The sequence below is a fragment of the Rhinopithecus bieti genome, unplaced genomic scaffold (assembly GCF_001698545.2).
Source record: "Rhinopithecus bieti isolate Rb0 unplaced genomic scaffold, ASM169854v2 scaffold_55680, whole genome shotgun sequence".
Classification (NCBI taxonomy): Eukaryota; Metazoa; Chordata; class Mammalia; order Primates; family Cercopithecidae; genus Rhinopithecus; species Rhinopithecus bieti.
In genome coordinates this window covers 54,666-71,800 of record NW_016821593.1, presented here as the reverse complement: position 1 = coordinate 71,800, position 17,135 = coordinate 54,666, and the positions used below count along the sequence as shown (strand labels likewise).

The 17,135-nt window shown below is 35.2% G+C and overlaps 1 protein-coding gene across 1 annotated transcript in view; it reads right to left on the bottom strand.

Annotated features, from left to right (window-relative positions):
- LOC108520897 (vacuolar protein sorting-associated protein 13B-like) overlaps positions 1-17,135 on the bottom strand; it is a gene marked incomplete at its 3' end in the record, with an annotated part of 201,096 nt that overhangs the window by 145,876 nt on the left and 38,085 nt on the right. Inside the window, exons 6-7 of the mRNA XM_017860455.1 lie at positions 14,239-14,644; positions 5,437-5,641 (exon numbers count right to left, since the gene is read on the bottom strand). Of these exons, the coding sequence (XP_017715944.1) occupies positions 5,437-5,641; positions 14,239-14,644 (611 nt within the window). The remainder of the gene's footprint in view (positions 1-5,436; positions 5,642-14,238; positions 14,645-17,135) is intronic.

Sequence of the window (17,135 nt, the reverse complement as noted above, 5' to 3'; positions counted from 1 at the left end):
CACTATCTTCTTCCAAGATTAGAGCAATAGCTTTTCCCTTTCCCTTGCCTTTCCTTGCCTGAGTATTCTGCTTAAGTATAAAAAGAATCATGTCACTTCTCTGCTCAAACCCTCTGAAGCCTTTCCATTTGATGACAAAATCAACTCCCCAATAAGTGAAAGAAATTCATATTATATATTCAGTTAACTCAAGTAGCAAAAATATTAATAATTCTTAACATGATTCTTTTAGGGTTGAATGTTACACTTCCATTTGTTCTGAATTGTGACTCCCTGTATTTTCAAATGTAGATTTAACCTCTTTTTAAATGTATATCTCTAGTCCCTTCTGGTGATCCCCCCCATTTCTTTCTGCAGGCAGACATTTAGTAAATAACAAAAGCATTACATATTTCAAAATTTTGCCTGTGTGGATAATTCTTCCCCCACAACCATGTCTCACTCAAACTAATAGCCAAAGTCCACACAATGACCTATATGGCTCCTCTATAAGGTCGTTTTCCTGACAGCCTGCTAAATTCGCCCCGCATACAATGCTTCAGCCACAGGGGCTTCTCTTACTTCTTCCTGCTTCAGGATCCTTGCAATTTCTCAGTGAGGTGTCTTCTGACTAAGCCAGGCTGTCCACCTCTAACTCTCCATTTCTTTTTCCCTTCCCAGCTTTGTCTCCATGTCACTTTTTAAATTCTAGTATACCATACGATCTATTTATTAGCTTGTAATTCTCTCTCCCATTAGAATGTAAGTTCTATGAGCACAGGGATTTTTCTTTCTTTTGTAAACCGACATACACCCAGTATCTAGAATAGTGCCTGATGTACAATAGGCTCCCCCAAAATAATTGTTAAATGAGTAAGAACAAAAAGCCCCATTTATTATTAGACTTTTATAATTTGAAAGATTTTCATTCTATTGAGCTGCAATTAGTGTCATTGTAACATCCACTGACTGAATGATCCTAGGTCTGTTCTTAGCTTTGGAAAGAATGAACTACTTCCTATGATACATTATCAGCTAGGTATTCAAAGAATAGTACCATGTCCCCTAGGAGTTTTCTGTTTTTCAAATTTAATATATGCCATTATTTTAAACTGATGACAACACTAATTGCATAAACAGGCAAAGAGAAAATAAAAACTCTATGCTTTAACTTTGTCCTCCCGCTTTTTAACTTTTTGTTGTTTCTATTTATATCTTATTGTACTGTCTATGTATTATTTTTAATCAGTTCATCTTTTAGTCTCTCTACTCAATATATGAGTAGTTTACACACCACAATTACAGTATTATAATATTCTGAGTTTTTCTGTGTACTTACTATTACCAGTGAGTTCTGTACCTTCAGATGATTTCTCATTGCTCATTAATGTCCTTTTCTTTCAGATTGAAGAACTGAATCCCTTTAGCATTTTCTTGTAGGACAGGTCTCATGTTGATAAAATCTTTCAGCTTTTGTTTGAGAAAGGCTTAATTTCTGCTACAACATGTTTGAAGGATATTTTCACTGCATATACAATTCTAGGATACAACTTTTTTTCCTTCAGCACTTTAAATATGTCATATCACTCTCTCCTGGACTGTAAGGTTTCCATCGAAAAGTCTGCTGCCAGACATACTGGAGCTCAGTTGTATGGTTTTGTTTGTTTTGGAGACAAGGTCTCTCTCTGTCCCCCAGGTTGGAGCGTGGGGGTATAATCACAGCTCACTACAGCCTCAACCTCCTGTGCTCAAGTGATTCTCCCACCTCAGATTACAGAACAGCTGGGACTACAGGCGTATGCCACCACACCCGACTAATTTTTAAATTTTTTTACAGAGACGAAGTCTCATCATGCTGCCCACACTGGTCTCGAACTCCCGGGTTCAAGCAATCCTCCCACCTAAAGCTTTCCAAAGGGTTGGGATCCCAGGCACAAGCCACTATACCTCACTCCATTGTATGTTATTTCTTTATTTTGCTTGCTTCTTTTAGGATCCTTTTATATCCTTGACCTTTGGGAGTTTGATGATTAAATGCCTTGAGGTAGTCTTCCTTGGGTTATATCTGCTTTGTATTCTATAACCTTGTACTTGAATTGATATCTTTCTCTAGGTTTAAGAAGTTCTCTGCTATTATAACCCTTTGAATGAACTTTCTACTCCTATCACTCTCTCTACCTGTCTTTAAGGCCAATAACTCTTGGCTATGCCCTTCTGAGGCTATTTTATAGACCTTATAGGTGTACTTCATTCTTTTTTTTTTGTCTCCTCTGATTGTGTATTTTCAAGCAGCCTGTCTTCAAGCTTACTAATTCTTCTGTTTGATCAATTTTGCTGTTAAGAGACTCTGATGCATTTGTATGTTAACTGTATTTTTCAACTCTTGAATTTCTACTTGATTCTTTTAAATGATTTCAATCTCTTTGTTAAATTTATCTGATACAATTCTGAATTCCTTCTCTATTATTTTGAATTTCTTTCAATTTCCTCAAAATGGCTGTTTTGATTTCTCTGTCTGAAAGGTCACATATCTCTGTCTATCCAGAATTGGTCTCTGGTGCCTTATTTAGTTTGTTTGGTGAGCTCATATATTCCTCAATGGTTTTGATGCCTACAAATGTTTATCGGTGTCTGGGCATTTAAGAGTTAAGTATTTACTGTAGTCTCTGTGATCTGGGCTTGTCTGTACCCATATTTCTAGGGAAAGAATTCCAGTTATTTGAAGAAGCTTGGGTGTTGTGATCTAAGTTTTTGGTCATTGCAGCCATACCTGCATTAGGGAGTAACCCAAGCCCAGTAACACTGTGGCTCTTGCAGACTTGTAGAGGTGCCACCTTGGTAGTCTTGGATAAGATCCAGAGAATTCTCTGAATTACCAGGCAGAGACTCTTGCTCTCTTCCCTTACTTTCTCCCAAACGAACACAGCCTCTCTGTGCTGAGCTGCCTGGAACTGTGGAAGGGGTGTGTGTGTGTGTGTGTGTGTGTGTGTGTGTGACACAAGCACTGTGGCTGCCACCACCAGCGGGACTGCGCTGGGTCAGACTTGAAGCCAGCACAGCACTGGGTCTCACCCAACACCCATGGTAACCACTGCCTGGCTATGGCCTGTGTTCATTCAGGCCCTAGGGCTCTGCAATCAGCAGACAGAAAAGCCAACCAGGCTTGAGTCCTTCCCTTCAGAGTGGTGAGTTCCCCTGCTCCCAAGTGCATCAAGAGATGCTGTCCAGGAGCCAGTGCCTGGAGTCAGAAACCTTAGGAATCTACTCGGTGCTCTGTTCTACCAAGGGTGAGCTGGCACCCAAGCCACAAGACAAAGTCCTTTCCCACTCTTCCCTCCCCTTTCACAAGCAGGCCCTGGCAACCTTTCTGTCTCTCTGAGTTTGTCTATTCTGGACATTTCATATAAATGGAATCATATAATAACGTGGACTTTTGCATCTAGTTCACTGAGATTTTATGGTTAACAAAATCATAGGAATAATAATATCAGCCCTAGTATGCAGGGTCTTTTGCTTTGTGTATACACTTTTATTCTAACTGAGCTACTCCCACTCTGATTACCTCATTCAAAAGTGGTTTCTAATTCTGCTGTTACTCCTTTGATATTGATGATACAGCATTTCACTGAGATCTTGAAACACTTTTGATAAACTCTTATGTGAACACCTTTTGTTAGTTTGTTTATTTAGAAACGACTTGAATGTGAGCTTTCAAAGAAAAATTATTAGGTTGAGTTTCCCATCCAGCATCTAGAATTTTACGTTTGACATTCTAACACATATTGCTAACCTTGGTCTACAGGGGCAACCCAAGTTACCCAACATGCTTGGAATTCAAGTTGTCCTGAGGCAAAGGAGCAGATAGCCTCACTGAAGAAGAGTTGGGCAAAAAACAGAATAAAAGGAAGACCCTAAGAAATACTAATATCAAAGAGATTGTTTAAGAGGAAGACCAGTAAAGATGACTGAAAAGAAGCTGCAAGGCACACAGAAGGAAACCCTAAAAAAAAATTTGACACAACTGTTCCCAGCAAGTAAAAATACAACTCATGCAAAAGCCAAAAAGTGGAAAGGGTACAGGAGGAAAGGAATTATCCCAGTGGTTCACTTTACTGATGGTGATAGGATCTCTTAATATAACCTAGATTTCTTTCACCAAAAGTAAAGTCAGTCTCTATTTTAGGACCACTTACTTCTGAAGTAGAAAAGATAAAGACATCTGGAAGAATTTCCAAATGTTAGAAAATTAAAGTATTCTCATCTATAATTTATGTTCTATTAAATCATTTCCCTAGATCCTAAGGGAGTCGAAAAATACGAATTGCAACCTTGGCTCTATTACTGTTTTACCAGGGACAACTACAGTATTCTTTTGGTTATTCAGTTTCCTAATCTGTAAAATAGGGAAGTTGACTTAGATAATTCCTAAAGCCCCTTTCAGCTCTGGAATCCTAAGATTATATATAAGTTAGCTACATGAAAACTTATTTAAGGGATGAATACTATTAAATACCTAAAAAATTAATACAAGGAAGAGATCATACATACATAAGTCAAAGGAAAAAATTACAACTCAAATATCAGAGAAATCTGAGAAATAAAGTTCCTAGATCTATTTAAATAAAAAATAGCCATCACCTTCTAAAGGGTAAATGTATTACCAAAATTAGAATCTTTTCTTAGCAGTAACGTTTACTGGAGAGCAGTAGGAATTTATTTTTTAGAAGAGACAACATCTGAAAAACAGAAAAGCAAGAAGAAGAAGACACTTGTTCATCTGTATTTCTGTGACTTTTCTCACTTGGTATTATTTGCAACTGTACTTTTCTGTCTGGCAGCAGTGCCAACTTCAGTATGAATCATATATTATTTTTACCATGTTGATTACATATGTTCACCAGTTTAGTTGTTCATATATGCTTGGTGTGGTTTGCAAATACTCAGTGACAAAATCCAGAGCATAGCATTTTCACAGAAAGTGTTTACTGTGAAATTTCTCTTTAGAAGTTTGCTTTTCTTTACAGCTTTGATCCATATGACATCCACATTGCTACATTTCAAATAATAGCTTACACTTAAATTAATAAAGTGTTTCACTTTGATACAACATGACTACAGTAGGATGTGGTGGTTCTACAGAGGACCTCGTTTTCTTATGTGATTAGAGATTTGGTCAAATTTGACATCTGCTAAAATTTTCCAAACTATGTTTCTTCAGTTTTACGGTGACTTAGTACTTACATTCTGTTATTCATCAGCGCTTCACAGAAATACTTGATTTGTCTGAATGAATTAAAAAACCCACAACTGAAGAAAATCAGAAAAACCTGGTTTTAAATATCAAAAGATTCTGAATGAGAAATATTTCTACAGGCCACAGTAAGTAAGTTATTGATCACTGTACGTCTTTGCAGGATGAAAATTGTTGCAAGATTGGACATAAGAAAATAAACTTACTGGTAAATATCTTTCCTAAGGACAGATCTGCCAAGGGGATTGTCAGCCTGGGGAGCCATGGCAACAGAGCCAATCTTCAAAACCACGGTGTCTTCTTTTGCTGCCTGATTAACTGTAACAAAAGAAGGAGATTCATGAATACACTGTGGATCTGTACATAACTTTATGCATAAGGAGAAATCTTTGAGGGAATTGAATACAGACACTTTAAGATAAGAGCAATACATAAGAAAAAGTAAAATGAAAAAAATCATGTTTAAAATAAAAATATTTGATGCTTTTAACTCTGTTCATACCCATTAAGTGGTTTCCTGTTAAAATACACAATTAAAATAGCAAAGAAAAAACAAACAACTCCACTCCCAACTTAAAAATTATAATATTAAATATATATAAGTAATGTTGAAGTCAAATGTTTATCTAACTTCACAATCTGCGTCTCTCTCCTAAATGATTTTCAGCTTTCGGTTCTTAATACTTCATTGTTGTCTACAAATATATTGAAGGATATTACAAAGTCAGTGACAAATTCTCAAAGCCATTTAAATTTACATGCTAAATAATAGTTAAATACAACACACACACACAAACATAAAGTATATCACTTTAAGCTCCAAAATGTCAGAAAATCCAAAAGAAACATGATGACTGCCACGTTGAAGATGGAAAACACCAACTATTTAATATGGGAGAACGTACCAATCTGTTATTCCAGATACTTTTTAATTTTAATAACTTCTACTGTAAAATTGCTTTAGAAATTGGAACCCCGGACCCCTTTAAAAGTTCTACCTCCTAATGACATCTAAAACTATGATAAATAATCCCAGAAAACAAAAAAAGGTAAAAGGATGTATCCGTTCTAATTCTTTTCTTTGTACTAAATAAAATGATATTTGACTATACGCTCTGATTTAGGGCTGAAGTTCAGCACTTTTTCCACAACTCGCCAGTAAATTCAATGTCTTTTCTAAGGACTATTTGGGATGAATAGGGGAAATTAATGGCCCCATTCATTACATTTACATTTTACTCTCTATTCTCCAACAGATGATTCTACTATAGTAGCTGTATAAACACTGTTTAAAAAGTGCTAACAATATACAACTTTTTAGGTCTTGAAGTAAACGTATATTAAAACTTATAATTTCTCTCAAGGAAGTACCACCTGCCAAAAATAGAACAGAAAATGACTGGCTGCAAGACCTAAGACATATCCTGAACAGAACCTACCTACAAAGGCATACAATCCATATTTCCCAAACTGTGGTGCCCAAATAATGCAAAAGCTACAAGATTATTTCCAGCTGTATTTCCAGTATATTATTTCAGTGTATTATTTTCAGTATATTCAGTATATTTTAGTATATTTTCAGTATATTATTTCAGTATACTTGGTATGGTCTGATTCAGATTAGTCCAAGGAAAGAGAGTCAGAATTAAGAAAATCAGAAAAAAGTTAGAAGAATAAGATATTCAGTGAGAGAAATAAGGAACCAGAATAAGTTAACCATGAAGGGAGCAGGGTAAGGCAAAATAGTAGGAAGGTGGGAGAAGGGACAGCAAAAGGAGAAAAAAAAGAGATAATCTATCATAACAAATAGTAGCATGTGGATGTCACAGTAAAGACAGTATTTTTACAATTCCATCGCAAAAGATCAAATAGAAAACTACTTCTCATGCAGCTGCACTATTTTCAAATAACTTAGAGGGTTGGTTTGATTATAGGTCCTTATAATATGAACATTGTTTACATTTTACAGATCTTGCATTTTATGCCAAGCTTATCAAATAGTTCCATGTGGGTAAAACCTCTGATTAAGCAGCAGGCATCAATTAAATCAATAAATAGTAAGCCTGGAGAATAGACCATACCACAAAAGCGCAATTAGTGTATTTGCTAACTGTTCTTCAGGCTACAGATACTACCCACCATATGAAAGTCTGAAATGTAATAGAAACATTGCAGTAAATGAGGTACATATGGAGGAGAAATGACGTACTTGGTGTTACATACAAAGCCAGATCCAAGAACAGAATTCTGTTTCTGTTAGGGCCAAAAGTGTTCTCATTAGATTATGATGACTGTTATAATAAAAAAAGAACATGTAATGCAGATCATTCATAAACTAGATTAAAATAAATAATTTTATTATAGAAATTATTCAGCTTATCAAAATATATCATTGAGATGTAAGAAAAAACAAAAAAATGTATTTATACATGAAAGTGCCTTGAGTCATTTCTTCAGCTACTTTATTGCTGCAAAAAAATCAGCTTCTCTTTTTTGGCTTATTTCACCTGTATTTAATAGTTGGACCATATGAGGAAATGTTCCTTCTAGAAATATTTTCAACATGAAAATGAATGCCTTCCTTCCTTGCTTTAACTCTATTTTTGAAAATTGAGCCTCACGAGAAACTACTCATTCTGGACATGCTAGATTTTAAGAAGTTATCTATTGTGAAATAAAAAGATTAAGCTGGAAGTCAAACACCTGTAGATTTAGAATCCTGATAGTAACTGCACATAATGTAAACAATATCCAGGTTTAAAAGCAGACTTTAACTATTATTTTTCTAAATAAAATATTGGAATGTTAAATATTTTTTTTATGATAAACTGAAATGTAGACATGATTAAAGAGTCTTACATTAATGTAGCATATATTATAAGTCTGAAAGATTTCATCTTTTCTTGGGGCAAGAGAGTGTATATACGTGTGTGTACAGATGTATGAATGTACATCTGTATGTGGCATATGGAAAGGCTATAAACAACTCTGAAATCAGGAGTTTGTATCAGTAACCAAAAGCTTGAATAAAGACCAGAATTTTCATACAATTGTCAGATAACATAAGAATGCTGCTTACAATGAACTTTTCTTAATTCCAACCTGAATAAAAGTGTTTTGGATACTTCAACTTTTATTGAAGATTCTCAATATAAACTCAATTTAGTAAAACATTTGAAGTCTCAAAAGTATTTGAAATTGCCACTGTGTAATATTATGCTTTTATAAAGCCAAAACTGTTGTGACAGCTTTCAACAAAAGGTTTTAATTAGTTATTGCCATACTGGCAGTTGAAGACAAAAGTTTCAATAAACATGTAACCAATGACCACTATGCATATTAATAGAAAGTTTAGTTGCATTTAGTTTACCACTCATCTTTGACACAGATTACTTACTCAGTGACAGGCACGACTGCTCTGTGATATTTTTATAATAAAGTTTCTGCTGAAAAGAATGCTGTAGCAAGATTTAGTTATTCTTTCACACTCATTAAAACAACTTACATATGTTTCTTTTTTTTTCTGAGACATGGTCTCCTCCTGTCACCCAGGCTGGAGTGTGGTGGTGTGATCACAACTCACTGAAACCTTGACCTCCTGGACTCAATTTATTCTTCCACCTCAGCCTCTTGAGTAGCTGGGACTACAGGCACAGGCCACTATGCCCAGCTAATTTTTGTATTTGTTGTAGGATGGAGTTTCGCCATGTAGCCCAGGCTAGTCTCAAACTCCTGGGCTCAAGCTATATGCCTGCTTTGGCCTCCCAAAGTGCTGGTATTACAGGCATAAGCCACCATGCCTGGCCTACATTTTTAATTTAATCAATCTGATAATCATCTTATTCAAACTTTCTTGTAAAGGTTTTCTAGAATAAAATGAACAGTATACGCTTGACTCCAACTTACCAGAGTCATTGATGATATTTATTTCTAATGAAATTCCTCCTTGAATCATGATTTCCACAGTCCACATTATAGCTTTTAATGTGTATTAAATGGACACATCCAATCTCCCATATAAAACATAATGTAAGAATTATCTATACTTTAAAATGGTGAATTTGTTATATGAATTTACCACAATAAAATTTTTTCGGCCTCCCAAAGTGCTGGGATTACAGGCTTGAGCCACCGCGCCCGGCCTTGTATTTGTATTCTTAGCTTAGGCACACAGTCTGGCTATTTATAACACCTCAGATAGATAGAGATGCAGGTACAATTATAAATAAAGATACAGATATATGCACAGATATAGAGACGCAAAGGCAGAACACAAAAAAGATATGAGCAATACATATGCCAGACAAAAGGATTAATACACAAGAAAGTATTAATTAATAAGGAAAAAATATGCAACTCCTTAAAAAATAGTGTACTTTTCACTAATGAGACCTACAAAAGGCTAAAAATAACCTCTGCTAGTTAAGAGTAAGAAATAGCAGCCATTTAGGAAGGTAATTTGACATCTCTTACTATTTTAAAGGTATGGAATCCTTTGATCTAGCAATCCTTTTGCTGGTAATTTATTCTACAGATACATACATCTAGGGCACACAAAAAAATACCACTAAAAAGTTGTTTGTTGCTAAAAATATGCATATTTGCAAAGGATTACACTTAACTTGAAAGTCCACAGAAAGACAAAAGAAATTATGTTTTCCAAAGACAACTATAACAACCTTCCCCCATCTCATATACTCTTATTCAAGGTGACCTTAGGAAGTACCTAGGCACCTGAATTCTGAAATTGCATGTTAAAACCCCATCATAGCCACCACCAAAAAAAGAAAAAGCAGCAGCAGCAGCAGCAGCAGCAGCAGCAGAAGAGGAAGCGGAAGCAGCAGCAGCAGCTTTAAAAATAAGATGGCAGAAGTCTGGAAATATTTCTGCAATTAAAATTAGTTGAAGGATTTTCCCAGTTGAAGCAACTCAATGGGAAACAATAAAACTGTGTGATATGTAGTATTAATGTTTATAACACAATAAGCCCGAAACAAAAACATATAAACAAACAAAAAAAGCCCCACAGAAAATAAAGTTGTTCTTTTTTTCCCTCACCTTTCTTAAATAGAATGAATTGTAATCTTTTTGTCACAAATATATCAGTGAAACAGAACCTGTTTCAATAAACCTTTGGTAAGTGTAACAGAAAATAAAGCTAGAGTTAAACAATGAACTTCAGACTTCTGCCTCACCACAGAGCTGCTCAGGTGCTCAGCACACAGCTGCTGCTATGCTAAGCGTGAGCTCCGTTTGCTCTTCTTGTTGACTAAACTATGCCTGCATGTTGGCATTGTTTGGAAAGTACCACAAATCACACTCTAATCCACAAGGGCTTTCAAGAAGTTTGGTGGTTCCTCAAAAACAGAATTCCAAACAGAATTACCATGGGACCTAAAAATTCCACTCTTAGGTGTACACCCCAAAAGACGTGAAAACAGGGCCTCCAACAGAAACTTCCATGCCAGTGTTCATAGCAGCATTACTCACATTAACCAAAAACAGGGTGGAAATGACCCAACTGCCCAATAGATTAATTAATAAACAAAATGTGGTATATCCACACAAAACAATATTATTCAGTTATAGCAAGGAATGAAGTTCTGATACGTGCAGCAACTTGGATGAGCCTTGAAAACATTATGCTAAGTAAAGTGAGCCAGACACAAAAGGATAAACATTGTAAAATTCCACTTACATGAAATTTCTAGACTAGGAAAATTTATAGAGACAGAAAATAGATTAGAGGTTACCAGAGGATGAGGGTAGCTATTACTTAATGGATACAGAGCTTTTGTTTGGGGTGACAAATACATTTGGAAATAGTGGTGATGGTTTCACAACATTGTGAGTGTAATTATTGCCACTGAATTATATACTTAAAATGATTAAAGTAGAAAATTTGTTATATATATTTTACCACAATAAAAAAGAGAAAAAAAAAGGTTTCCAAATTAACAATGAAAACTATTTACATTTATAGGCAAATTTTGCCTTAGGAGGAAATATTTATCACTATAAATAAGACCCCTCTAGTGAAGACCACCTAAGGGCTATGACGAACACTGACATGGATGGTGAAAATAAGTCAGTCATGTAGGTTTCTCTCACGGATATTGCCACAAAAATTTGAGTCAAAGGAGCTCTGCAATGAAGATCTAATTCCAACGAAAGAGCAATTTACTGTAAAAATATTTCCTCACTAACAAATTCCAAAGACTTTCAGATGCTTTCAGGACATCAGATAGATAAGATATTATAAGACAAATGAGCAAATTTTGAATACAGATCAAATGCCCACATTGAGGAGCTGCTATGTCTGATACAGAAAGATTTACCAGTATATATATTATTAGATACCCATTTTAAAAGTCTCAGCCCAGCTGGTCAAAGATGCAGAAAAACAACACACTGATATTGTATCATATTCTTGGTCAAGTTTTAAAACGTAATAAGTAGACAATGAATCATACATATTTGGTTTGTTTTTAAAAATTTAAACTTGTTACTGAAATTGATATTTTATGGTGTAAAACGGGTTTTCAAGAAGGAAACCCTAAATTAAAACAGTGTAGGGAACAATATGGGATAAATGACTAAATTTAGTGTCCATTATACAATTATTCAGATACCATTACATCATAAAATTTGAGAATCATTTATAAATCATGAACATTTCTTTATTACTAAAAAAGTCTACCAATCAGATAAGTTGCTTTACTTCCTTTTCTGTCTCTATAGCCTCTCACTATTTCCTCAGCTTTTTTCATAGAGATTCTCCCTATATTTTTCTATACCTCATACCAACCTCTCACCTCTTAACACCGTATTATTTCTTATGTTTCAATGAAATTTTGGCCTTCCCAAATGCTTACATTAAACTGAAAATAATTTTACAATTAAGGAATGGGAACCAATAAAACAAACACTTCCAAGAAAGCATTCAGAAAATCAATAAAACGCCTACTAACATATTTTATTTATTTATTTTAATTTATTTTATTTTTTTTTTTATTTATTTATTATTATTGTATTTTCTTTTTTTTGAGACGGGAGTCTGCGCTCTGTCAACCCAGGCCTTGGAGTGCAGTGGCCGGATCTCAGCTCACGTGCAAGCTCCGCCTCCCAGGTTGTGACGCCATTCTCCTGCCTCAGGCCCCAATGTAAACTGGGATACAGGCGCCCGCCCACGCGTCCGCCCCGGCTAGTTTTTTTTGTATTTTTAGTAGAGACGGGTTTGCACCGTGTGTAGGCCCAGGATGGTCTCGGTTCCGCTGACCTCGTGATCCGCCGTCTCGGCCCTCCCAAAGTGCTGGGATTGACAGGCTTGACGCCACCGCGCCCGGCCCGGCCCCTACTAACATATTTTAAATGAAATACAGGAACTCACTTAAGTTAGAAAATGAATATTTTATACCAATCAGAGAGGTATTTGTGGAAAACAATATCCTTGTATAAAAACTATACTTAGAATTTTTTATATTATATAGTATAAAACTTTCTTATTTTTATCTAGAGATAAAACTTCTGTAATTTTATTTTAATAAAATAGTTACAGATACTGTAACATTATGGTTTTGGTTTTTGTTTTTTTTTCCCTCGAGATGGAGTCTTGCTCTGTCACCCAGGCTAGAGTGCAGTGGCAGTATCTCGGCTCACTGCAACCTCCACCTCCTGGGTTCAAGCAATTATCCCACCTCAGCCTCCCAAGTAGCTGGGACTACAGGTGCATGCCACCACGCCTGGCTAATTTTTTGTATTTTTAGTAGAGACAGGGTTTCACCATGTTGGCCAGGCTGCTCTCGAACTCCTGACCTCGTGATCTGCCCACCTCAGCCTTCCAAAGCGTTGTGACTACAGGCATGAGCCACTGCACCCGGCCCATGGTCTTTATTAAATGTAATGAACTACCCCAAATTCTCCCAAAACACTGATAAATTTGGTGTAATAAAGACAATCTACTGTTTTCATGGTGTTTTCCTCCCATTCTCAGTTGTAATGCCAAAAACAGTTTGATAATCTCCCCGATCTTTTGTGTCTGTGTCTCTTCCAAGGTTGAGAACAAATGTTATTGTAACTGAAACTATGATTCTCAGAATGTAGATTTCTGTTTTCTAACCTATGTCACTTTAATGTAAATTACACTATCTAAAATTTCATTAGGTGCTCCTATATAACAAGGAAAAAGCATAAACATCATTACCTTTGCAATGAATATACAGCTTCTTACTTTTCTGGTTAGCGAGTTGTTTATCACTTGTAATTGGTCAATAAAGACTAACTCTTTATTCTTAACCATCCATGTGTTTCTACAAACTATCTGAACAGATGAAAGCAATTGTATACTACTGTCAGAATATAGGATATTCAGAGAATAGTAATTTCATATCTCAAAGTAATCAATTTTAAGATCGCTTCTAAGAAAAATTAGACATAAAAAGTAGAAACTGGCTTGTATTAAGAATCTGTGAGTATACTACATTGAATTTAGTTCTAGACACCTTGGTAATTAAGGACTATAAGGTTCTACAAATATTTTATTACAAAAATGATATGCCAAGTAGCTGGGGCTACAGGTGTGCACCACCATATTGGGCTAATATCTTATTTTTGTACATATGTGGTCTCACTATGTTGCCCAGGCTGGTCGGAAACTCCTGGGCTCCAGTGATCCTCCTACCTTGGCTTCTCAAAGTGTTAGGATTACAGGCATGAGCCACTGTGCCTGACCTTGTTTTTAAACAAAATTTTAGTTCTATTAGATATATAGAACCCAACATTTGAGTTTAGTAAAACAAATGACACAAAGTATATATATGCTTTACTGGCAAAAGCCTTGAAGAAAAAAAATCCTCAAATTTCTTACCCTACTAACAAAGCCAGATACTTACATAGTATTCTGATGTATTTCCTAATGATTTATACAATATCTATATTTCTTCTCTATAAAATATACCAAACCGCAAAGCACAACCAACTGCTCTTATTTTTTAAAAGAAACAAAAAACCCCAGAAAACTTGCATTTCTTCTGTTTTTGGAATAAAAATTCTGATTACACTTGTGTTGATATAAATCAAAGGTAAATTGCGGGATGTCAGCGTATGGGTCCTCATGGGCTGACCAGGAGATTTTGTTTTCTCTTTTTGGGTCTTTGGTAGTTTTGCTTGAAATATACTTGCAATGGCATTAAGTAAAGGAAAATAAAGAACAATATCAAAAGCTTGTGCTGAAAGAAGAATTTCATGAAGAAAATGAGGAGAACCATCCATTAAGCCTTCAGATAATTTATGAAAACTTCTTCGCTCATTTCTTGATGTTAACTTGTGGCGGACATTTTTTGTTACAGCTTTTGTGTATGTCAGAGAGAGGAATCCATGCTGCTGATGAGTGCCATCTAGAAGTTTTGTAGTTGTCTGTTCCAGAAAAGGAAATCAAAATACACAGTTCATTAAAAACATTTTTTAAAAAATTGGAAAGAAGAAAATGATCTCAGTGAGTATTTTTACCTGTTGGTCTTACCCTACACTTCTTAATAAACACATGACTGATCAATTCTGCAGATGGGGACAAAAAACTTCTAAGATGGTTTGAATGACTGAACTAAAGATTGGAATCCTGAGTTCCAGTTCTAGATCTTGAGGAAGGTAATTAATCTTTTTGTGGCTATTTCTGTGACTTCTGCATTTTCTGTAACATTAAGAACTTGGGGCTGGGGTGTAGTAGCTCACGTCTGTAATCCCAACACTTTGGGAGGCTAAGGTGGGCAGATAACTTGAGGCCAGGAGTTCGGGACCAGCCTGGCCAACATGGTGAAATCCCGTCTCTACTAAAAATACAAAAAATTAGCCAGATGTGGTGGTGTGGTAGTGCATGCCTGTAATCCCAGTTGCTCGGGAGGCTGAGGCACAAGAATCGCTTCAAGCTGGGAGGCAGAGGCTGCAGTGAGCCGAGATTGAGCCACTGCACTCCAGCCTGGGCAACAAAGTGACACTCTGTCTCAAACAAAAAAACTAGGTTGGAAAAGACTATCTTGATTTTATCTTTTCATTTCATGAAAATTTTTCATTATGAGTACTAAGAGGCTGTAATAAAAAGTATCACAGGTCACAGAAAGGTTGTTTACTCAAATGAAATTGAAATAACCACATTATATATTTTTATTTGAGACCAAATCTATACAGGCCAGATGATTACCTTCACTAGATAGGATATAACAGTTGTGAAAATGGAGTTTTTCCTTCAATAATTTGGCTCATTTATACAAAGACAGAGCCTATAAAAGAAGCCTCATTGATACCATGCTTTGATAACTGAACTAAACAGTTACTGCATATTTAAACAGTAATGTGATGCAACAATATAACATTTGTCTTTCAGAACTTGCCTATTATCAATAGCTAACACATTGTTTATAAAATCTAATTATCACTATCCTGTAACTCATAATCTTTGCATATACTACTATATTAGTACACATATAACATTTAACTGAGAGTAAAAAAATTATCATAACTTCAATATTTTTGCTAAACTATCTCAATTAGCTCTCCTATTCAAATTGCATACTATAAACAAGTTATAGTAAAACAGCATATGCTTTTAAAGAAGTAAAGTAAAACGTATACTTTCGTATTCCTCAACATACAAAAAAGAGTATCACTTGAAAAAAATCTTCCTCAACCAATTAACAGACATGAAATATTGTTTTGGAAATTACTCAGCACAGAATTAGAGGAGAACTGTTATATTCCACATTCCCTGCCCCTCTTTCCAACACCTGAAAAAGTTAGTAGGGTCCAAAGAGGGGATTTTTAAGAGGAGAAGTGAACTGGAACAAAGCAAAAGGAAGAAAACATATTCACACAAACAGAAAAAAAAGAGAAATAGGAAAGCTGTAATGAGTCTGAGCCTATATTATCCCATCACTCCTAAATTTCTTTTGCTTCCATTTTCTTCCTCTTATTTTGTTGCCTATCACCCACTGACGTGGTGAGAGGAAAAAATATGCAATTCAGTTACCACTGTTAATTTTGCTTTTAATTTAGACTTTATAATGAAGGAAGAAAATAAATTATCTTCATATTTTTTTAATTGACCATTAAAAAAACCCCGGAAAGTAAGCACTAAATAGTTGTGCAATATAATCATCTTTCCCCATAACAGCCTGCTCTCAAGGCATTTTTCACTGTTCCCAACATTTTCACTGCTTCTCCTCTGATTCCCCTTCTTTTTTATTTCTGCACTCAAAACAAAAAGATGTATAGTAAAACAGGAAAAGTGCTACCAGTTTTATTACCATGTTGCTGGACAATGAGCAATAATGGATGGAGATGAATTGTTAAGGTATATCCCCAGTGGAAGAGGCCACAGTGATCATAGTGATGTTGTTTGTTCTAAGTGTCTAAACTGGGGAGAGGGTTAGTACCGACCACTAATCTAAAAAATCTAATTCATAATAAATCTTTATTAATAGCAACATTTGAATCCTGGAAAGAGTATAAAAGGTATTTCAATGTATAAATGTTTTAATTGGGAAAAATATTTTAAACATGTGGAATGTAAGCATATTTGAAAGGTAAGCTACATGAAGAAAGGGTGTTTTTTTTTAACTGCTGCATTCCTAACTCCCTTACCATAAGGGAAAAATGAACATTAGTTGAGGTAATATAAATATCACTTTTCATATACTAATAATACTTTATACTATTTAAATGTTAAAAAACACTAAGTAAAGAAACTTTTTAAATGGCATTTAATTTATAAATTTAGAAAGAATTTCTGAAGAACATAAATGATAAATTTAGGGTTTCTTTATGAATATTTGTTAAAATTATTAAGAATGTTTTTCATAGACTCTAATGAACATTCAAAGAGAGGAAAATAAATCTAAACACTTCCTCTAAC